The sequence below is a fragment of the Chaetura pelagica genome, unplaced genomic scaffold (genome assembly GCF_000747805.2).
Source record: "Chaetura pelagica isolate M959 unplaced genomic scaffold, ChaPel_1.0 scaffold583, whole genome shotgun sequence".
In the NCBI taxonomy this organism is placed as follows: Eukaryota; Metazoa; Chordata; class Aves; order Apodiformes; family Apodidae; genus Chaetura; species Chaetura pelagica.
The window spans coordinates 938,474-961,245 of NW_009952719.1; the positions used below are offsets into that span (position 1 = coordinate 938,474).

Below are 22,772 nucleotides of genomic sequence, written 5' to 3' on the forward strand. Positions count from 1 at the left end.
GATGTTTCAGGTCCCTTCCAACCCAAACCATCCCATGTGAGTTGCTCCTTGTGCTGTCAGTAGGAAAACACACAGGAATGTGCCCCTTGCAGCTCATCCTGCCCCTGCACAGACAACATGCACGGGGAGTGTGTCATGTTCTCTTTCTGTGCTCTGTTAGCCCTTGCTCTCTCCAGCAGTTGCAGTGATTCAGAGAAGCCACAACAGAACAACAGATGTTGTGAAACGTGAGCAGGGAGGTGGGAAAGGGGACTGTCCCACCCTGGGCACGTCTGGCAAAGGCAGTGGCCTGAAAAAGTGAAGCTTGGGAAGGAAAATGCTCTTGGTTCAAAGCTGATCCATGTGAATGTCACCAGGGTTTGGTCTCACTTCTGGATTGCTCTGACACTTCAGCTGAAAACACTTCTTTTTTTTGCCTCAAAGTGTGTGTTAAGGTGTGAAACTTCCAGCTGATACTTGCTGAGCAGGTAAAGGGAAATGGAGTGGATAGAAAAGCCATGGGAAGGGCAGAAAGCTTTACACGGGGGGGAATTCCAGAATTTCCAGACCAGGAGTCCTCAGTGTGCACTGTAAAGTCATTCTTGCAGTACTGAGCTCCAGAATCCCTCTGGAATGAGGAATTTCAGCCTGAAGCTGTCAGTGTGGATTGTTGCTGGAACATGGGGAATGTTTTAGGATAAATGGAAATGCCCTGTTCCTGGCACAGGTTTCAGTCTGAGGATTTGTTGTTTTGGCTCTAGAGGGTCTAGTGACATGAAGTGGAGTCTGAGCTGTGAACCAAGGTGTTGAGGACTGAATGATCTCTGGGTTTTTTAAAGTCAGACCCTTCAGTGCCTCTTTGGGACATGTGGGCTTTATATATAAATATGAAAGTTGTAACAGGCTTTAGTCAACTTCTTATTATAGCAAAGTCCTCTGGGATAGAGCTGTTCTAGGTAGGGTGTTCAAGAAGTAGAGCTTGTTGCAGGTGATTCTCAGCAAAGGGAGCTTTTGTGCAGGAAGACAGGCTGGGAGAGTTGGGGTGTTCAGCCTGGAGAAGAGAAGGCTCCAGGGAGACCTTAGAGCAGCTCCCAGTGCCTGAAGGGGCTCCAGGAAAGCTGGGGAGGGACTTGGGACAAGGGCAGGGAGGGAGAGGACAAGGGAGAAGGGATGAAAACTGGAAGAGGGAGATGGAGGTGAGAGATGAGGAGGGAATTGTGGAGTGTGAGGGTGGTGAGAGCCTAGCCTAGGTTGCCCAGGGAAGCTGTGGCTGCCCCATCCCTGGCAGTGTTGAAGGGCAGGTTGATGGGGCTTGGAGCAGCCTGGGCTGGTGGGAGGTGTCCCTGCCCATGCAGGGGGTTGGATCTGGATGATCTTGAAGGTCCTTCCAACCCAAACCAGTCTGTGACTGTATGATTTTATCTCTCCTGGCCTGCAAAAACTCTCAAGGAAAGTTCCTGCATCACTTTCAGCATGTGTGACCCCACCATGAAGTTAGAACCATGGATTTCCAGCAGAAGTCCTGCAGGTTCAGATTCTGGGTTTGTGAGCTGGGCTGGGAATGTTTCGACTCAGTACTTGGTGAAAACCCTGCTCCAGCCTGAGCACTGTAGGAAACCTGCAGCTGTTCCCTGCAGGTGTTTTTAGAACAGGCAGATGTGGCTCTCTCCTCTGTGTCTGTAGTGGGTTAAAAGCCCTCAGTGAAACCCAGGAAGAACATGGTTCTCTTTCTTTGTGTATGTATCAAACTTTCATAATCCAGAAAACCACAAACTGCCAAGTTCACAGCACGTGCAGGGAGGCAGGAAAGATGAGCTTGTTTCCACCACCACAGAATGCAAACCATGGTGGTATCTTGGTGCCAAGTGTCCTTCCAGCTGACACTCAGTATCTTTCTAGGCAGGTCACAGGCTCCAGATGTGGTGAGTCATTGTTCCTTTGCTGTTCTGTGGCAAGTGTAGATAGGAAGGGCCTGTTTATCTTCTAGATACACTGAGCTGCTGCAGAATTGATTTGGCAAAACTTGCTTTTTGGACTGGCCAAAAATGTGTTGCAGGAGGTTGGGTGACACAGCATTTGTGTTCTAATCAGCAGCTGCTCCATGACTGGAGGACTCAAGTTCTTTGCAGATGTCTGAGGAGAAATGATGATCCTCCTTTGGAGCCTGAGCTTGCTTTGAATGAGCTGCTGCTGCCAGTGAAGGGGAGAGCCCTGAGATATCCTGGCTGGGCTTGTTGTCAAACTGGAGTATTTCTTTTTCCTTTTCTTCTTTTTCCCCATCCAAAAAATCTGCTCTTGACTAGTCCTGAGTTAGAGAAAAGGGAGGTCTTGGAACCGTCTTTTCTCATCAACAGCTGTTTGCTCTTTCCAGTCCTTGCTGCCCTGGAAATGTGTCTGGGAACATCTCTGAATATCTCTTAGTCCTCTTAAGAGGCACAGAAGTAATCATGGCAGCCTGGGGCATGTTTGAAACTGTCCTGGAAGAGCATGTGGAGCAAGAAGGTTTTCTGTTTGGTCTGTACTGTGTCCAGTTCTGGAGCCCTCAGCACAGGAAGGACATGGAGATCTTGGAGAGAGTCCAGAGGAGGCCACGGAGATGATGGGAGGACTGGAGCAGCTCTGCTCTGGAGCCAGGCTGGGAGAGTTGGGGTGTTCAGCCTGGAGAAGAGAAGGCTCCAGGGAGACCTTGGAGCACCTTCCAGTGCCTGAAGGGGCTCCAGGAAAGCTGGGGAGGGACTTGGGACAAGGGCAGGGAGGGAGAGGACAAGGGGGATGAATTAAAACTGGAAGAGAGACATGGAGGTGAGACATGAGGAGGAAATTCTTGAGTGTGAGAATCACCATTCTGTGTCATTTCTCTTTTGTTTATATGCTCTGTTTTTTCTCTGCATTGTCTAGAAGTCCAAGAAGGGAGCATGGACCAGCCCAGTGGAAGGAGTTTCATGCAAGTTCTTTGTGAGAAATACAGCCCTGAGAACTTCCCGTATCGCCGTGGGCCTGGCATGGGGGTGCATGTCCCAGCAACTCCACAGGGCTCACCCATGAAAGGTAGGCTTCTGGTCTGCATGAGCATCTGTGGGCTTCTGGGTGGGATCCCTGGGGTTCTGGGTGGGTTTGGTTTCTTGGTTGATCTTAGTTGTGTTGGAAAAGTTGCCTTGATTTGACAAGGAAAGGAAACATCAAGAGTGTGGGCAGCAGGTCAGGGAGGTTCTCCTGACCCTGCTGTTCTGTCCTGCTGAGGCACCACCTGGAGCTCTGTGAGCAGTTCTGGGCTCCCCAGTTCAGGAAGGACAAGGAGCTACTGGAGAGAGTCCAGCACATTTCAAACCAAGCAATGAATCCTTTATTCTGCAGAGAGGCTTTTTTTTTTTTTTTGTGACAAGTGACACCAATGAACCTGTGGTTTCCTTTGGCTCTGTCCTCAGAGCATCAGATGCTCTTTGACAGTCCCTGTGCTGACCTAGTGGAGAAGTCCCCTCTCTCCTCTGCTTCTGACCTGACTGCCTTGAGGGAGTCTCAGATGTGTGTCTCACACACTGTGCTGCTCATCAATGTCCTTGAGCCTCCTAGACTGCTCAGTCTGTGTTATTTCCTCCTGCTCTTTCATCTGAATCAATTGGACACCCTTTAGTCTTCCCTCACACTCTGATTTGGTTCTTGATTTGTACAGATGAGCCTGAACTGAACATTTATCCCATCAGAACTGCCCCTTCTTTGTCTAGCCTCTTGCCCATCTTGATCTGGAAGTGCAGTTTGAATTCCTGTCAGGTCAATTTGTATCATCACCAGGCCTAAGAGGGATGACAGCCATGGAATTGAGCTGGGTGAAGTTAACAGTAACTGAGTTTGGCAGAGGAATGAAGAAAAGGGCCCGAGTTCAGCTGGGGAGAAAACATTCAGTGTGTCACTCAAAATTAACACACAGGAAATGGTCCTGGTGGTGGCATGTTCAGTCAGTGGCCTCTCCCCTGTGTGCCAGCACCTCAGCTCTCTGGGTACTGGGAAGAGGACAATGTTTGTAAGTGTTAAATCATGACTGAGCCACGACTTACACCTGCATCCTGGCTAATTCCAAGCTCTGTACAGCACTGTCCTTGACAGGAGCCAAACCCCAAAGAAGCAGGGAACTTGAAGACTCAGCTCCCTCCAGGTGGAATCCCTTTCTAGTCATGGAGCTGTTGAGTATGAAGGAGAGAGGAAAAGGGACAGATTTCAATCCTCCCCAGAGGTGGGAGAGCCTTGTTGGGTACCAGTGCAAGGCTGAAGGTTTGCTTTGCCTAGGTGTGGATTTCTTGTGTTGAGCTGGTTTCCTGTTCCAAAGCTTTTAACTTTGTCACGTGTTGCCCTCAGCTATTCAGGCTGTGATTGGGATCCAGGTCCTTGTCTGTGAAGCAGCTGCAGGAACATTTCCCTGCATGGGAAGGAACTAGGGCAAAACTAAAGCAGAAATGTAAAAAGGCAGAGACTGAAGGTTTTTTGCCAGGATGTCAGAATGCTTAGTGTTCTACATGGTTGAGAAGGAAAACTAAGTTTAAATACATCTTTGTGGTTCTTAACCCCAAGTGGGCTAAGCTGGAGAGGCTGAGGAGTCTGACTCTGGGGTCCACCTAGTCCTGTATCCTATCTGCAGGAGCAGATGCCTGGGGAAGAGCACAAGTCCTGGCAAGAGCTGATATGGAACATGCTACAAACCACAGAGGACTGGCCTTTCCTTGCTGTGGTGGGGACAGAAATGTCTGTAGCAGCTGAGAGGCACTGACACCGAGTGGCACTTGGTGCTTAGACACAAGAGGACTTCTTAACTGATGTTGGACACTTATCATAAAACCTACCTTTATCCCGAGATCCTGAAACACGTGTCAGTTGTGGAATCCCTGGTAGATCTTCTGCTGGATGCTGTGTTTTTTGTGCTTGTTGTGACCTTAAGTGACCTCTCCCTGCTGACCAAAGGGCACCATTTCTCTCCCCATTTCAGACCGCCTCAACCTCCCGAGCGTGCTGGTGCTGAACAGCTGTGGCATCACCTGTGCAGGGGATGAGAATGAAATTGCTGCCTTCTGTGCCCACGTCTCTGAGCTGGACCTTTCTGACAACAAACTGGAAGACTGGCATGAGGTAAAGTGGTGACACGTGCATCTTTCTGTGGAACTTGGATGACTGTTACTGCCACTGCTCAGGTTGTAAGAGGACTTTGTTTACCTGAGCAGATATTATTCCACTTTTGGGGCTTCTTTCTCACTTTTGAGGCTGGTGATTATTTACTTTGACAGCAACTGAGTGAGAAACATGCTGAATTTAACCTGTTTGGGCACTTCCCATACTTCCTGACTTACCATCTTGACCTGTGGGTGACAAATACATATGTTTTTTTATCATGCAAAGCACCAGAACTGACTTTACTAACATGAAGAGGTGAATGAGCAGTCCTGGTTTTAACAGTAGGGACTGAGGAAGTCCAAGTAATGGAAGTTGATTCCCAGCTTTCCCCCTGATCCTATGATGCTGGGTGTTTGTTCTCCAGTTGTTTTTGTTCCCTGTGTGCAAAGCAGGTTTAATAACATTTACTTCAAAGGATATTTCTGAGGCCTCATTAACTAATGCAAAATGCTATTGTAAAATCCTCTGAAGTGCCTGGATGAAACATGTTAGATAAATACAGGGTGTTATAACAATCACAGTCATTTCAAGTGCTGTTAAACAGTTCCTCACTGGCTTGTGCTCTGCTTTTATATTCATGTTTCTTGTTGGAAATACATGGAGAAGAGCAGCTCCTATGTCTGGAAACAGGGAGGCAATGCAGAAATATCCCAATTCTGGCATGGGGGCTGCAAAGTCAGATGTGGGGTGGGTTTCCCTGTCCCTCTTACTTCCTTGCTAGCCTGGAAGCTGTTAGCTGAGGGGGTGGGAGAGAGATCTTAGGCTTCTCTGTTGAGATATTAGAGCCAGGGAAGATGTTCATGTAGGGAGGGCTTGTCTTGCCTCTCCCCTCCCTGTCCTGCCTCCCAGTGGGGCTGACCTCACATCTGGTGAGCAGCTGGGAGAGCTGCACATCCACTCCTCACCTGCCAGCCTTGCTGTGTGTTCAGGCTCTCCTGGACAACACCATTTGCCACCTGCTGCAGGAGCCACAGAGAAGCAGGAAAGGAAAAGGTTTCTGGGTACTTTGGCCCTTCCTCTGAGGTGGGATTAAGTTTTCATAGCCCATCCACAAGGGATAAACATCCACCCAACTATTCAAACTGCCAGTGATGAGGGTTGCAGATCCCTGGCTTGCCTGTTCCTGTGCTTACCTAATAACCTCATAGTCTACATTAAGTCTCCTGTGCTGCACTTGCAGCCAGTTACTCCCTGCCCTGTTCCCAGCAGGCCTGGAGGAGTGTTCATCACTGTTCTTTACACCACAGCCTTTTGTACCCAAGCAGAGGAGCTTTCATGTCTCCTTTTCTTCTTTTAGTGTAATACTGAAAAAATCCAGTCCTTCCAACTGCTCATCCCAGGCCACTCTTTCTAAATCCTGTGTTGCTTTTGTTGCTCTGATGTCATTCTGGTTTGTCCCCTTCATTCCTAGGACACAGTGCCCAAAACATGACATCACCCAAGATGAGGTGTGAGGTGAGGCAGACTAATTACCTCCTTGAATTCCACCTCTGCATGGGAATTGCCCTTTGCTGGCAACTGGGCCCTGTTATTGACCCATGCACGTCATGCTCTGTCCCATCCCAGCAGCCCTGTGGAGCAGAGCTCTCTAGCCAGGGGTTCTCTGACTCATCCTTGTTTCCTGGATGAGTGTCTTGAGTGTTAGTACTTGAACTATCCTTGAGCTGAACTTACATCTTAGGGGTTTCAGATGCTTTGGCCTCAAGCCCAGTCCTGCAATGTGATGGCAGCTTTTCCCAGCTTAATAACCCCCATGGATGCCCCATCCAACTTGCCCTTCAACACGGCCAGGGATGGGGCAGCCACAGCTTCCCCGGGCAACCTGGGCCAGGCTCTCCCCACCCTCACACTCCACAATTTCCTCCTCATGTCTCACCTCAGTCTCCCTCTTCCAGTTTTCATCCATTATCCCACACTCCAGAGCTGTACAATCATCCCTCTGATTTTTCTTTGTCTTTCTTGATCTGTCCTCCCTACCTCTCAGCTGTTTTGCCCTCAGATGCACATCTCTACACACAAAAAGACAAAGTAGCCCCAAGCAGAGTTGCCTGAACCTTGGGATTGATTATAAGAAAGCTGCTGTTTTCAGAGGAGTGGAATCAAACAAGAAATTCTCTCTGTGTGTACAGTCAGCTTCCAGCTGTTTTTACACTGGGCAAAATGGCAAGCTCTGTGGCTAGTGGGGAACAGTGGGAAGCTGGGCAAGTGCTCAGATTGTTGGAGATGTGCCCATGGCCTCCTTGCTAGAAGAGAGGGGTGCCATGGGACCTGCCCTCTGCCTGGCATTGAGGTGACCTCTCCCAAGACGCTGACCTTCCCTTATCAAGCTGCCTGGAGAGTGTAATTAGATCAACTGTTGAGGTGAATGAGCAATTAACTGATCAATCTAGATCAGTGCATAACTGGACTACAAATTACAGGGAGTTATCCAGAAGCCTTGGGTTTTTTTCCCCATATCATTTCTTTGGCTTGTGGGAATTCCAAAGAGCTCCTTTCTAGGAGCTGGGATACCATTGCCTGAGGTCTGATTATTGCCTGATACACTTTTCTTTCTCTCTCTCTCTCTCTTTTTATGTTTTTTTTGTCCCCTCCCCACTTAGGTCAGTAAAATTGTGTCCAACGTTCCCCACTTGGAGTTTCTAAACTTGAGTTCCAACCCTCTCAGTTTGTCCGTTCTAGAGAGAAGTTGCGCCGGGTCTTTCGCTGGTGTCCGCAAACTTGTGCTCAACAACAGCAAAGCTTCCTGGGAAACAGTCCACACCATCCTGCAGGAATTACCAGAGTAAGCATGGGGAGCTGCTGGGAGCAGAAAGGGGTGCTGGGTGCACGCAGCTCAAGGCTGGATCCCATCACTTGGGGAGGGAGGACAGGGGTGTGAGGACACGACCACGGTTGGTGGAGGAAAAGGGATGTTCTTTTTGCTTCTGGGAGCTTGGCCAGGTGGATGCTTCACACTGGCTCCAAAGCTCAGCTTGCATGAGGCTTCAAAACCTGAGGCTCCTCATCCAAATCTAAATACCAGAGGTGGATGATGGGCTGCAAAACCCGAGGCTCCTCATCCAAATCTAAATACCAAAGGTGGATAATGATGGATAATCACCTCGAGGATGTCAGGAGGTGACACCTGAGTCACTGCAGAATGAATGGTGCGCTGCATACCTGTGCTAATAGCTTTTGAATGGGATAGAATTCTGAGGGTCTGGCCTCTTGTCAAGTAATATTTCATCCTGCTTTTCTGTGCAGTAGTGTTGATTTCTGTGGCTTGGCCACAGTCCACCTTGGCACTGGCATTCTGCTTTCCCGCATGTCCTCGGTGGCTTCATTTTGATTTGCTTGGTAAGCAGGGATGGGGACAGCAGAATATCCTGTGTGGCCAAATCGTGCTTCCCTGGGGTTGGGGGAGCTGTGGGACCTCTTCTTTCTTTAATGGGGGTGTTTGGCAGAACCAGTGAAGCAGGTCAAAAAAGGGTCATCTGTGTTGTACAAAAGCACCTTTTGAAATGAAGTGGTGAGTATGGAGAGCAGGTGCCAGTCACCATTGGAGGTGGGTTGGTGGCTTCTTGGCCCAAATGTGGAATACCATGCCAAGCAATCTGTTAACCCAGCTAATGCAGGGAGGCTGGGGCCACCACTTTGAGTTATTTTTCATCTGTGGATGAAGTTTATGGATCGGGAGCATAGTGGAGATGCTCCATTTGGAGTGCTCGAAGGTCTTCTCTGTGCCAAGGTTTCAAATCACACAAAAGCTGTTAACAGAAGATCGTGTTAAAATCTCATCTGCATCTCCCTGTACCTGAGATGGCAGCTGTTTCTGAGGTTTGGTGAGATGTTGAGGTGGCCTTTTCTTTCCCTGTGCAGCTTGGAGGAGCTCTTCCTGTGCCTTAATGACTATGAAACAGTGTCTTGTTCTCCAGTTTGCTGCCAGTCTCTCAAATTACTCCACATAACTGACAATAATCTTCAAGACTGGACTGAAATTCGAAAATTGGGAATTATGTTTCCATCACTGGACACCCTTATTCTGGCCAACAACAACCTCACGACCATCGAAGAGTCAGAAGATTCCCTGGCAAGGCTGTTCCCCAACCTGCGATCCATCAATTTGCACAAGTCAGGTGAGGGCCCGGGGAGCAGTTTTGCTTTTTGTCCTCGCCATGAGGGGCAGCACAAGTGAAAAACACACTTGCTTGGTGCCCTTTGGGCTTGGTACCCCTCTGGGGTTGCTGCTTCTTAGGCTGGTGGTAGCAGTGAGCAGCCTGCAGTCAGCATTGCTTCCTGTCCAGTACGGGAGAGGCAGAAGTGCTGAGCAAGAGCCTGAACCTTTGGGATGGTTCTGTTGCTGTAGCAGAGGTGGAAAAGCCCAGATTGTTCCAGCCTATCCTGACGTCTTGGCAGAATCAAAAAGCTGTTGGGAAATGCAGTCCTGACAGAGCCTGAATCCAGTTGCCTAACAGTTCTCATGCAGGGCCAGGCAAGCAGGTGTACTGAGGTGTACCTGGAGAATGGAGCTTTAGGGGAGGAGAACGGGCAAGAAATCAACTTGTAGGCTCTACCTGCTGCTTTTGCTAGTCAGTCCTTACCTAAAAGATGTATCAGAATAGTATGGAGTGGCAGTTACTCAAAGTGAGCTGGAAAAGGTTTTCTCCATTAGCAGTTTCCCTCTGTTTCCTCTCTCTGCCTCAGGTGCTTCTGGCTGGAGAAGGAGAGACAAATTTCTGACAGCAGTGGGGATGAAACAATCCCTCTTTCCTTTTATTCCCTGTTTCATCTTGGGTAAAATGAGCTGATGTGTAGGTATGTGGTGTGTAAGGCTGAGCACTCCCCAGCAAAAGCTGTCATCTCTGCTCAGTTATTAGAAGCTCACCTAAAGTTGTGCTTGAGGCTGGTATTACACTTCAGCCCCAGAGAATTTCCAGCCAACACTTCAGAAAGGAAAAGAAGCACCTAGCACATTAGGAAGGGCACCCTGTGCTCAGATAGAGGGAGCTCCTCAGGTTTGGAGTGTGTTTGGGAGGTAACATGGACACCACAGGTTTCTCTGCAGGAGATGATCCATCATCATCTTCTGGTCTTTACAGCTCTACGTGCTGTGCCAGCAGTAGTTAAGTGTTAGCCAAGGCAGAAGTTACTTTATGAACATGCTCTGCAGTGTAAGCATCAAGGAATCCATATAATAAAAGCTTAAAGCTAACTAGAGGAAGGGAGAAGCTTGTTAAACTGGATTTGGAAGCAGAGTCTTACTGAGTAGCAGCTTCTCAGTAAGTGCTCCTGTGGTAAATCCTTCTGCAATGTTGGTGCCAGGTATTTAAGATGCTGGTTTGCATGTTGATGTTTTGGGAGCTGAAAGCCAAACAGAAATCCCAAGGACCACGTTCAGCTTCTTTAGGTTTGTTTTTTTTTTCAGGGAAAGCTGCTGCATACCAAAACCCTCTCACTGTAAAGACTCCAAACACTTTTTGCAGTCCACTTCTACTCAATTAATTTGTAAATGTGGCTGGTAGTGATACCCAGAGGGTGGCTTTAGGCATAGGGGACCTTGGCAGAGATGTTAAAAGCTCTCTTTGGAAAGGCAGCTCTCTCTGCCTGCCACACACACTGTGGTATTTGGAGGAGTTTTGTTTCTGCTCTGCAAGGAGCCCCTCTTTCTGTCTTGTGGCTGTGAACGTGTCTCCAGAGCAGAGCTGCTCCAGCCTCTGAGTATCAAATACTGTTCAGAGAAACCAGTTTTCTAACTCATGTTGCTAGTACAAGCTTCTGGAACTGTCCTGGGAAAAGCATCATGGTAAACATTTCTGGAATCATAGTCAAGGGAAGTGCAGATGGGTAGTATTGATCCCTCCACATAACCAGGCCTGCACTATTGCTTGGTCCTCAACTGTTGTATTTTACCCTCTCTGCCTGCCTTGTTATCCCAAGTGTCAGGTCTTGAGGGGGCTGAGATGGAGTTAAAGACTTTTTCATTAAATGGCTGGGTGGCTTCTGGGACTGTTTTACTGTTGGGTCGTGAGCAGAAATGGGACCCAAGGTGGTCATGTGTGCAAGGTAGAGCTATTTGATGGCAATTTAGTGAAGCCTAGAATGACAGAAGTCCTGATGACTTGGAATAGTGCTTCAGGCAACATCCCTTTATAGATGCAGCCATCATAACTGGTGCTAGTTAGTCCTCAGCAGTGAGGCCAAAGACTGAACGGTCCATAAAAACCTCAGCTCCCTGGAGATCATCCTTGTACACTTGCAAAACAGCAGGAGAGAGTTTAAACTACTCTGTCTTGTAAGCAAAAGAGGGGGATTTTCTGTAGGACATGGTGAGCAAAAAGCCAGCTTCTCAAAGAAACAGCAGCTGTCTTTGGCTGCACCTAGTTTTCTTCACTATATGATGTGTTATCTCTGTTTGTTGAAGCAAGTCTTCTCTTTTGAGCAGGTCTGCATTGCTGGGAAGACATTGACAAGTTGAATTCTTTTCCCAAGCTTGAGGAAGTGAAATTGCTAGGAATCCCTTTGCTGCAGTCCTACACCACTGAGGAACGCAGGAAGCTGCTAATAGCCAGGTCTGCTGATGGTTGATTCTGCTCAGAAGAAGCATCACATGGCTGGGAATGGCTGGGAATGGGGAATTGGAAGTAGAGGCTGTTGGGAAATGAGGTGTTTTTTTAATTAATTCACTGCTCAGAAAGAGTTGAGGGTTTTTTGGTTGTGTGGGAAATTGGAAGCAGTGGAAATGTTCAGTCCAACTTCTTTATTTCTCAGCTGATGTTTTGAGTCTTGTATGTGTGCACATGGAGCTGGTCTGTGGGGAAATGAGAAGTCAGGGAATGGTTTGGGCTGGAAGGGACCTTCAAGATCATCCAGTTCCAACCCCCTGCATGGGCAGGGACACCTCCCACCATCCCAGGTTGCTCCAAACCCCATCCAACCTGCCCTTCAACACTGCCAGGGATGGGGCAGCCACAGCTTCCCTGGGCAACCTGGGCCAGGCTCTCACCACCCTCACACTCCACAATTCCCTCCTCATGTCTCACCTCAATCTCCCTCTTCAACTTTTCATCCATCCCCCCTTGTCCTCTCCCTCCCTGCCTTTGTCCCAGGTCCCTCCCCAGCTTTCCTGTAGCCCCTTCAGGCACTGGAAGGTGCTCAAAAGTCTCCCTGGAGCCTTCTCTTCTCCAGGCTGAATAGTCCCAAAATTGCTTTTGAAGAAACCACATGGGACTCTCCCTCTCTCTCCAGGGGACTGAGGCATGAGGAGCCTGGCAGGATTCTCCTGGTGTGAACATTTTGGCACAGAGCTGGGATTTTTTTTGGAATGGGGTGATCTTAGAGGTCTTTTCCAACCATGACAATTCAGTGATTTTAATGGAGACTGTCTTGTTGGTCACCCTGTCTGGGTTTCTCTCCTTGGTGGCTGCCTGCAGGTTGCCCTCCATCATCAAGCTCAACGGGAGCATCGTTGCTGATGGGGAACGAGAGGACTCGGAGCGGTTCTTCATCCGGTACTACATGGAATTCCCAGAGGAGGAAGTCCCATTCAGGTAAGGATTCTTTGTTGGGAATTGGAGAGCCAGGGGCAGAAGGGCAGCAAGGTGAAAGGAAAAGTGTCTAAAGAGATGATATTACATGGGAAATCTGGGCTAGTTGTTCCATGAACAAAAACATCCTGCTCTCCTCCTGTCTGGCCTCCGTCAATCTGTTTCCGTTCGTGTCATTATATCAGAGTGTGATCTGATGACTTGTACAATCACTTCTGAGTCAGATTTGGTCTTGAAAGTGTCCATGTTAAGTGCCATTAAACAACATGACTGCTCAGTTCATGATTTTCATTGCTTCCTGGCCTCCCTGATGCCTAACTTCATAATGCACCTGAGTTAGGGCGTCCCCAGAAGCCAGTACAGATCATGCTCTGTGGTGCCAGGCCAGGGCATCTAATTCTCTTCACCATCTGGTGTATGAAGTGTGGCTGGTGATAGGAAGCTGTCTACTCACTTTCAGTCCTGCAAATCACAAGTCTGATGGGTTTTCTTTGCCAAAAAACTGTGCCCAATGATCCGTTAGTCTTGGTAAACTAATGAACTTTGACAGGTGCTTTTCAGTCTATATCTTCCCTGTGCCAGCATCTGCTTAGGGCTTCTTAATGGGCTGAGGAAGGACCACAGAGCATCCAGCCACTGCATGGACGTGCCTTTTGCCCTAGAACCCTCTTGTGCTTTTCAAACAAAGCTTCATAGCCTTTTCTTTTCAGAAAGAGAGCTGGGGGGGACAGGCAGAAGTAGGGACAAACTGAGGAAGAAGAAGTCAAAAGTCTGGCCTGGTGCAGGTGACAAAGGTGCAAACAGAATCTGGTCATGTCAGTGGTTATATTGGCTGGTCAGTGTTTTCCCCAGCTGAACTCTTAGGTAAAATGTCTCTTGTTTTCTGAAAGCACTGTGTGTGTGTGAGCTGCCAGTGCAGTGAGGCACGGGAAGGCTAGAATGGGGAAAGAGGACAGGGTGTTTTGTATGAATACTAATAGGTCCAGTGACCATGGTGTTTGTTAAAGATGTGCTGGGGTCAGTTCAGAGGAAAAGGTTTCTAATGTAGGCAGGGAGACAAGACAGCTGGTGATCCCTCTTGTGCCTTTTTCTGTGGACATGTCCTGGCTTGTAATTTGAGAAGCCCTTGAAGCAGAAAAATTGGAAGAAATATGGGATGGCAGTAGAAGCGGAGAATGCAGAAGAGAGGAAGGGGAGATGAGGACTGTGAGCTCATGGTCCTGCTCCCTGAATGGATTATTTTCTGTCACATTTGATTTTTAAGAAAGCTGTTTCGTGTCTCTGGTTGTGGCTGGAGAAGGGGAGAACAACAGAGCCCCACAGCTGCAGCAGAATGCTGCCCCTTGGCAACAGGACAGGGAGGGCTTGGGTGTGAGAGGGAAGGTAAATACATTGGTGTCAGGCTCCTGCTGAGCTTTAGTTTCTAGGTATTGTGGTGACAGGTGCCTTGCATCTCCAGGACCCATAGGTTGTTGAGAAGGGCACAGTGGGGTGTAGATTTAGATACGTGTAATGTTGTTGGTAGGACATGGACTTTGGGAACAGGCTGCTGCACCCGTGTAGCTACACAGAACCACACCCAGCTGGGACCAGTTTCCGGGTGGGAGCTCATGTCAGAAATAGCTGATCCCTCAGCCATCCCAAAAATATGGGCTGATCTTGACCAATGTGCTAGCTTTGTGCTGCTTTGGTGAAGTACAAAGAGTTTCCTCCCCCTCTGATTTCCTCCCCTTTAAACACTATTAGTGCTCTTTCCTTGGTCAATGGGCCCTTTGTCTGAGTCTCTTCATCTGTGCAGCGTTTCCAAGAGACTTGTGCAGCTACTAAAGAGGGTTGTTCTGTTCTAGAGGAGTTGTGTGCCACTACAGACTGTTTTCTAAGGAGGCTGCAGATGGCTGAGAGTGTCCCTAGTGCTGAGGGCTGGGTTTCAGTTCCCAGACTCAAACGCAGCAGCCCTTGCAGGAAGAAAAACCTGGTGCTCTTTGCAGAGGGATTTTGTGTGTGTTTGTTGCTAAATCTTCCCTTTCTTTGCTCCCTAATCTGGCGTGGTCCCTCAGAAGGTGGTTTGTCATTAGAATCTCTTCAGGGCACACATTGTTGCTGGGGTTATGGCATCTGCATTGCAGGGCTGTCTCAGACCAGAAGACACCCTTGGGGGTGGGGAACTTAGGAGTGTCAACAGCCCCCCTGGAGACCACCAAGGTGTACTGTGTGATGAAGCTCTGTCACAGCAACCCCCCTGCCTATCCTCACAGGCTGCAGCTCAGAGGGATCAGCAAGCAAGGGAAATGGAAAGAATAATTCCTCTCTCTGGATGTCGTGGGTGAGAAGGGAGTGCCGAGAGTACAGTCCAATATTGACTGTCTCCTTGAGTCCCTGTGTCTGTGGGTTTTCAGGGAGTCCTGGGCTTGTCTGGTCCACTGTTTATTTGCAGAGTTATCAGAGGCACTTTCAGCCAGGCTCAGTTCTTCAGCATCCTCTGCTCTGGCAGCTAGTGTCTGGAAAAGTCTCCAGGGTGCCTATTATCGGGGTACAAATGAACCACATGAGCAGTGTCCCTTCATCCTTATTGATCTGAGGGAAGCCAGTCGTTCAGGCTGTGTTGCAGGCTGCAGCTGGCACAGCAGGAGCAGGCTGCGGAGCTTGTTCTGCCTTTCCTTGACATCAGAACATTTCAGACAACATTGCCAGACCCTCTGCATATTTATAGCACTCATTTGGGTAATCCTAGCCCAGTCACGGTGCTTCTCTCTCTCAGCTTGCTTGAAATTTGTCCCCCTCTTTATGCTCTTCCCACCATCATATGAGCAAGTGTTTGCAGCAGCAACTGTGCTGCAAAGAAGCCTCCCCTGTGGGTGACATTGCCTGGTGCTCCCTCGTGCTGCAGGCAGTAGCCCCGTGGATAAAATACAGGGAGCACGTTTTCTGCTCTCAGCTCTAATGGCTTTTCCAAATAAATGGGCCTGATCCTATCACCCAGGTGACTGTGAGAGCAGGGCACCAGCCTGCCTTTGGACACTCTGCCCTGCTGAAGGCTGGTTTTGTCCGTGAGACTGGGGAAATCCTAGTGCTTTGTGGCCCTTACCTCATTTCCCAGCAGACAGAGGGTCTGCTGTTCTCCAGGAGCACTCCTGCCTTCAGCAGGGGGTCCCCTGGCCTGCCAGGTCCCATCAGCTCTCGACAGGGCCATGACACAGCACTGATCACATTCAGTCCAGGCTCAGATGGGGAACAAAAAAGCTCTCTGTCCAGTGCATAGAAGAGGGCCTCTGAAATGTTACCTCTTCCCAGCAGCTCTCAGGCTTTGTCATTTTCAATCACTTCGGGTCCTGTGTTGCCCTTTTTCCCAGCCAGGCAGGGGAGATGCAGCCTTCCCCAGTTAGAGTGGTACCTGCTGAAGGTGGCAGGAGAGTGAGACAGACTTTCCATTGCAGGGGATGGCTCCCAGGGGTGGAGAAGGACAGCTGGAGAACATGGCTCTGAGGAGCAAGTGGTGGTGGAGTGTGTAAAATTCCCATGTCACTTTAGAGTAGGTGTGAAGGATTAGCTGGCAAGGAGTGCTCTGTTTGTTGTCAGCTTCCAGACCATGTGGCAGCTCACCTTGATTCAGTGATACAGGTGATCCTGTGCTCAGTGGAGTGGGACATTTGGGACCTAGCTGGCCTCTTGGAAAACAGAACAGGAATGTCTGAAAATCAGGCTGTGAAGCCACAGCTGCTGGGTGTCCAGACTGAGGGCTGTATCCTCTGTGTGAGCACTGGCTTGGCTCTAGAACTCCAGTGCAGTGTTTTCCCTGGAGCTGGAGATGTACCCTTGAGAGAATTCCGTCCTCTCTCTCTTCCAAATCCCACTGCAGCCAGGTCTGGGTTTTTTGGAATTGTAGGAGCCCAGTAGAGAGCTTCACTGCTCAGTTGTGAATTTATTTTTTAATTGGGGTGAATGTTGTCTCATGGGAGGAACATTCAGCTCCCCAAAGTCTGGGAGAACTGGTGGCAAATGGAGAGGAAAACTGGGATCTTCCTTTAGTCCCTGTTGGGTGGGAGACTGGCATGGTCAGAGGCATCCAGTGAGGGGCTTGGCAGTGTTTACTGCTGAGAACCTCATCCATCCTTCCCACCTTCAGTCAAGTGCTGGTTAAACTGCAAGGTGTTTGGGAAGAGCCATATGCCAGCTAGTCACTGCTGTGGAGGGTGGGGATAGCTCCCTGCTGTCTGGGCTCTGCTTTTAGCTCTTATCAGGGAGTTCTGGGCTTTGGATGAATCATGCCTTGGAATCTGTCCTTACCCTCGTGTCATCCTGTCACTGTACCCTCCGTGCAGACCACGGTTGTACTTTCCAACCTAGTAGCATCCTCAGAGGATTGCAGCTGCAGTGGGTGGTGTCAGTGTTGGGAAACAGGAACCACAGAATCACAGGATGGTGAAGGTTGGAAGAGACCTTAAAGATCATCAGGTTCCAACCTCCCTGCTATAAGCAGGGACACCTCCCACTGCATGAAGTTGCTTGGAGCCCCATCCAACCTGCCCTTGGACACCTCCAGGGAGGGGACACCACAACCTCCCTGGGGGGCCTCCCTGGACTCAAGAAACACACATTGGCCACCCAAGCAACCCGACCATGACTCTGGACTTGTTGAATTTTTCAGGTATCACGAGCTGGTCACGAAGTATGGGAAGCTGGAGCCCTTGGCAGTCGTGGATCTTCGGCCGCAGAGCAGCGTGAAGGTGGAGGTTCACTTCCAGGATAAGGTGGAAGAGATGTCGATCCGTCTCGATCAGACTGTGGCAGAGCTGAAGAAGCACTTAAAAACTGTGGTGCAGTTGTCCACGAGCAACATGCTGCTCTTCTACTTGGACCAGGAAGCTCCTTTTGGGCCTGAGGAGATGAAATACAGCTCACGAGCGCTGCACTCCTACGGCATCCGGGATGGAGACAAAATTTATGTGGAGCCCAGGATGAAATAACCTCTTCTGGCCTGGTGGGTGCACACCCGTGCACACCCACCCCCCCACACACACACCCACACACATGCATCAAGGAGTTTTTGGCAGAGGTTTTTCTTTCAGTTGGTTGGTCGAGGTTTGGTTGCGTTTTCTGTAGCAGGTAATTTCTTAGCCCAGAGGAAGTGCCCTGATCTGAGAACCATGCCCACCATCCACTGCAGGTGACCTTGAGGTGACCATGGACTTCAGTGCGTGTGTTTCAGTGTGTGCAATACCTTGATGGGTTCTCCAATGCTCCGGGATACTCGTGATTTGGCATGAATGGTCAGTTGTTCAGGCTAAAGAATGCTGGGGTCCACAGGGGAGAAGACAGCTCAGTGCAGAATTGACCTGGTTTTGGGGTTTTTTTTCTAATTTTGGGGGATTTTGGCTCCATCAGAGCATCCGTTGGCCTAGCTGTCTGGCCATGGCTCGAGCTCACTGAAGTGTTTATTTTGCAGCTGAGTGTTGTCTCCAACCTTCTGTTGTGCTCGAGTTCACTGGCAGGTTCTCAAACAGTATTCAGAGCTCAGGTACTTGGTGCATCCACTTCACTCCACTGGTTTGGTTGGTGTGAGTGCACAAAATGGGGGAAAGAAAGAACCAGTTTACTTTCAGAACACATGCTCTGTGTCCACACTGTCCTATTCTGATTTTTTTGGGGGGGAAAGAAGGGTTTTTCTTTCTGTACCCCATTTCACACAGTGTCTGCAACCTTGTCCTGGAGGCTGGGGGAACCCTTGCTGTGTGTGTTGCAGTGTGGATTTGGGAAGGTGGTGGGTGGGCAAGGTGTTGGGAGGGCTTTTAGAGTTGCAGATCACGAAGAGGTTGAAGAGCAGATTCCCCTGCAGGCCATGATCCATCCCTGAGATGCTGAAAAGCTCCTCCAGCACACACTGAACCTTGGGCCAGTTGGTACTGAAAGTGGAATGGCTCAAATTGCTCTCTTGAGAGAGAAGGGGAGTAAAGTGGAAGTTTGATGTGTTGCTGTTGCACCAGAAATGAAACTTTCCCAGGGGGCCCCTGGCTGGGGATCCCTGCTTAGGGTCCGAACTAGGAGAATGTGTTGGCTCGGATCAGCTTCTAGAAGATGAGTAACAAAGCAACTAGACTCACATTTATTGTAAAGCAGTTTTTCACTGTCTATATTGGCTTCCCCCCACAGGCACCTGTAGGCATTGTGTGCTGCTGCTTGTATTAGCCCCCAATTTCAACTGCAGAGCAGGTTCCCCTTCTTGTGAGATGAAATCTTCCTTCCTTTATCTCTTGTTTCACTTCCCTGTGTCCTCCCTTGTTCCTCTGTCCCCCTGACAAGTGGAAGACCTTTCAGATTACCTAGTTATAAGCAGCTGCATAAAAGTTGTTGAAGCTGTGCAGTGAGGGCTCTAGTTACACATGAACTTCTGACCTTAATTTTGCAATGCTCCTTTATCCCCTCGTGCACTTTCTTTCCCATGATGCTTTTGTCCACATCACCGAGCTCCTTTTATATCCTTGGAGTTGTGTGTGTCTCTTCATATTTTACCTAGATAGTGGGGTGGGGTAGGATGGGGAGGGGACAAAGTATTATCTCATAGTCTTCAGGTTCAGGATGTGGGAACCGTTTGGAGGGGATTAGTTCTGCATCCATAGTCATGACTCTAAATGGGAGGATTTTAGACAAGTTAGTAATTTGTGCCTCATTCCCCTGCCAAAAAAATCTCCACCTCCTGGCCCCGTGGAGCTGAGCAATGGGAAATGGAGCAAGACTTGCATGGAGGCTGCAGCAGGTGGCTGCAGAGCCATGGTGGAGCAAGAAGAGCAGGGAGATGGTGGCAGTGTAACATAAAATGATGCTTTTCTAAGCTAGAGCTTTACTGAAGATGTATTTTCCACGTGGGCAGTGAAAGGCATTTGCTGCCCTACAGCGGAACCCTTAAGCCAACACTTCTGTATGATATATACATAGCTAGGCATAGGAAAAGTTGTGTTTAATAAGATATTTTGTTATAAAGCAAAGTTTTATGAAGATATGGTTGTTTAATATTAGAAGCCTATTTCTCCCTTTGACCCCCCCAGTTGCAGTAGGTTTATCCCTCAGTGGCTGCAGTGTCAGAGATAAGGGGATGCTAAAGTATCTCTGACCTAATCCTATGGAGCAGTGATCACCTCTGTGGGTTTATTTATTGTAACTGGTAATAATGAGATGCTGTAACTCTTGACCAGCTTCCTCAGCACAATTAAATGTCTCGGTTTCAGAGAAGGAAATAAACACAGACCATTGAATGGGGTGTTAAAGAAGACCCAAGCATCTGCTTTTAATTTTGTTCACCCACAGAAGGTGAGTGTGGCCGCGGAGGGGACGGTGCTCTCACCACACCAGCTCAGATCTGTCAGGAAATCATGTTTTCTTCATGGTGGACCTGGTGGGCACTGGAAGATGGAAAAAGAGGGCACCTCCTGGCACGTGAGGTTGATAAGCACCGTGTAGCTGCTGGGGATGGGAATTTGGTGCTAACATCCAAATCAGCTCTCCTGGTCCTTTCAGGTCAGCGAACGTCACAATACGAATATCAGCACCTTGGCACTTTGGGGGAAGGTTGTTTCTCCACTGTGTTCTCAAGCCACACACTTTCTGCGTGGGTAGCACAGCACTGGTGGGGTGAAAACCAACAATCCTGGTCGGCTTCCCGAGGACAGAGAGTGGCATCCAAGTTTTGGAGACAGTTTATGTGTCCAGGTGATTGACTCTGACAAATGGGACCAAACGGTGCACAACTGGTGTGCACAATATCCCGGGTTGGCTCAGTTTCCTTTTGTGATGCCTTTTGGGAAAGTCTCCTGTGTGTGCCAGGCTGCTGCTTAACTGTGTCCTGGGGAGAAAGGGAGAGGGCTCTGAATGAGAAAGGGCATTTGGGGCCAGTGGTGGGTGCCTAGAAGCCAGGAGGGTCCTGAGAGGGCAAGTGATTTGATTCAAATGGATATGATATCACAAGGGGGTGTGTCCTGGTGTTGTTGGGTTAGCAGAAGGCCCCTGGTTCTGTCACATTCCTTTGAGAAAATGAAATAGCTGTGCAAGCTTCTCCAGCTTTTGTGTCCTGTCTGAGGGCTGCTTGTGTCAGGAGCTGTGGTGTTGTTCCTGCTCCTCCATGCATACAGGTCTGCCCCCGGGCAGTCTAGGCAGTGGCAGAGCACCTGGTTTGGAAGGCATTAGGTGACAGCTACATACCAAAGTGTCACACGGCTCTGTGTGTTGAGATGAGATGCCGTGCAGTTGAGTTGTTGCATCCTTTCCTTTTGAACCCCCTTGTTTTGACCAGATGTTTCAGGCAGATCTCTTTAACTGGAAGATGCACGGCAGGGTGACTGTTCCCTCGGTGGGATCCCCAGCCCCTCTTTCTGGGAGCTGGACACATCCTGGTGGCAAATGACAGCGCAGCCCACAGTGGCTTGGAGCAGCTCAGAGGAGCTGTGCCAATGGCTCTCGTTGCTCCAGAGCCTCTGGTTTTACCTTCACCTACCTGGGTCTGCAACCCCAAGAAGGCTCTGCCAGTTTTGCTTGTAAATGAGATTCCGCAGATTCTGTTAGGTGGGGATTTAAAAATGCAAACGAGGTGCTGAAAGCAGCCTGGAGGCTAAAATATGTATTCCTGGCAGCTCTGCCTCCCTCGCAGGGATGTGGTGCTTTGGGAGGTGGTTAAGAGACACCACCTTCCCCAGAGCAGCATTAGAGGGGCTTCAGCCATCTCGGGCCTTTGCCTCTGTGATTTCTGTTCTGCAGTTCCCGGACACTTCAAATCTAATTTAAACATGAAGGTCTGTTCTTGCTCCCTGTTAATGATGCATCCGTATGTAATTTTAAAGTAAAAGGAGGAACTCTTTAAGTCCATCTGGTTTTTTTTATTCTGGTTTCTCTCAAGGGGAATTACACTTCCCTCTCCCACAGTTTGCCTTGGGTTTGCTCGCGGACTTAGCAGTGGAATTCAGGCCAAATAGGTAATTGGTTTGGATCAGTTCAATAAACTTATGTAAGTTTTTACACAAGAAAAGAGTCCTGAGTCTTGCACTTTCTGTGTTCCCTGAAGCAAAACAGTTTCTCTCCATCTCACCTGCACACTTAACAGCCACCTTCAGGAGAGGGAAAGTGCCGAGATGTTTTGTGCGGCTGTTTTGTGCCTGCTGCCGGCCCAGGGAGCTCGGGCACAGCCACCCCACTTGTGCAGGATGCTGCAGGAGGACTCACAGTGCTGGAAGTGCTGGAAGACCTAGTCCTCTTCAGGACTGTATTTCTCCTTATCTCCACATCCAGGTGAGGAAAAAAGCTCAAGCTTGCTCTCTGTTACCTGCTCCATGTCCTCGGTGGGACCAGTCTTGGGGGTAAAATGAGTTGCATCCTCCAGGAAAGGCTTGTGGTTGGTGCTGGGGAAGGCAGAATGACCCTGGGGAGAGGCAGGAGGAGGGAGATGTCACTCTGGGTGGGACACAACTCCCAGCCAAGCCCTTCAGCAGGGCTGGCTCCCTGGAAATGGGAATGGACAAAGTGCTGCGTGCTGAGGTCAAGCAGGTGGAGACCCCCTTGTCTCATCTAATGCCTATTTTTTTTTTCTCCAGGTTGGGCATAGGAAGGAAGTTTTCAGCTAGGAGGAAATAAAGATAAAGAGGTTGTTCAGCTTGGATGTGTTTAGCTCTGCATGATGGAAGCATCCCCTGCCAAAAGAAAATAGCCTGGAAGACAAAGTCTTCCCCAAAGAGACAGCAAAGCCTAATCAAACTTCAGCAGTGTAGACATGCCCAGGACTAGCAGGACCTGAATGTCAAACCACCAAAGGAGCAGGGAGAAACCTGTTTTCATCAATTTTCTGTCTTACAAAACAGAATGAGAAGAGCCAATTGATTTTCCTGTGGCTGCTAACATTTTAAATTTGTGTGGGAGGGAAAGGAAGAGCCAAGGTGCATCGAGTGCACCGTGCTTGGATAAAGGGAAAGCAAAGTCTGGGATTTGCTGTGGAGGTTGTGTTCTACTCAGTGCCCTGATGTCCCAAGAGAACCTGTCAAGGTAAGATATGACACTTCAGGAATGGACTTGCCAAAGACACTTTTAGGAGCAGCTGGGATCCTGGAAAAAATAAATAAATTGGAGCTTCTAGGTGCT

General features: G+C 49.1%; 1 protein-coding gene across 1 annotated transcript; it reads left to right on the plus strand.

Annotated features, from left to right (window-relative positions):
- Positions 1–2,894: 2,894 nt before the first annotated feature.
- TBCEL (tubulin folding cofactor E-like) lies at positions 2,895–17,919 on the plus strand. The gene is made up of 7 exons (XM_009994609.1): positions 2,895–3,027; positions 4,955–5,094; positions 7,737–7,918; positions 8,995–9,251; positions 11,558–11,684; positions 12,546–12,662; positions 17,305–17,919. The coding sequence occupies exons 1-7, from the start codon at positions 2,895–2,897 to the stop codon at positions 17,621–17,623; spliced, it is 1,275 nt and encodes a 424-aa protein (XP_009992911.1). The 3' UTR covers positions 17,624–17,919.
- The last annotated feature ends 4,853 nt before the right edge of the window (positions 17,920–22,772 follow it).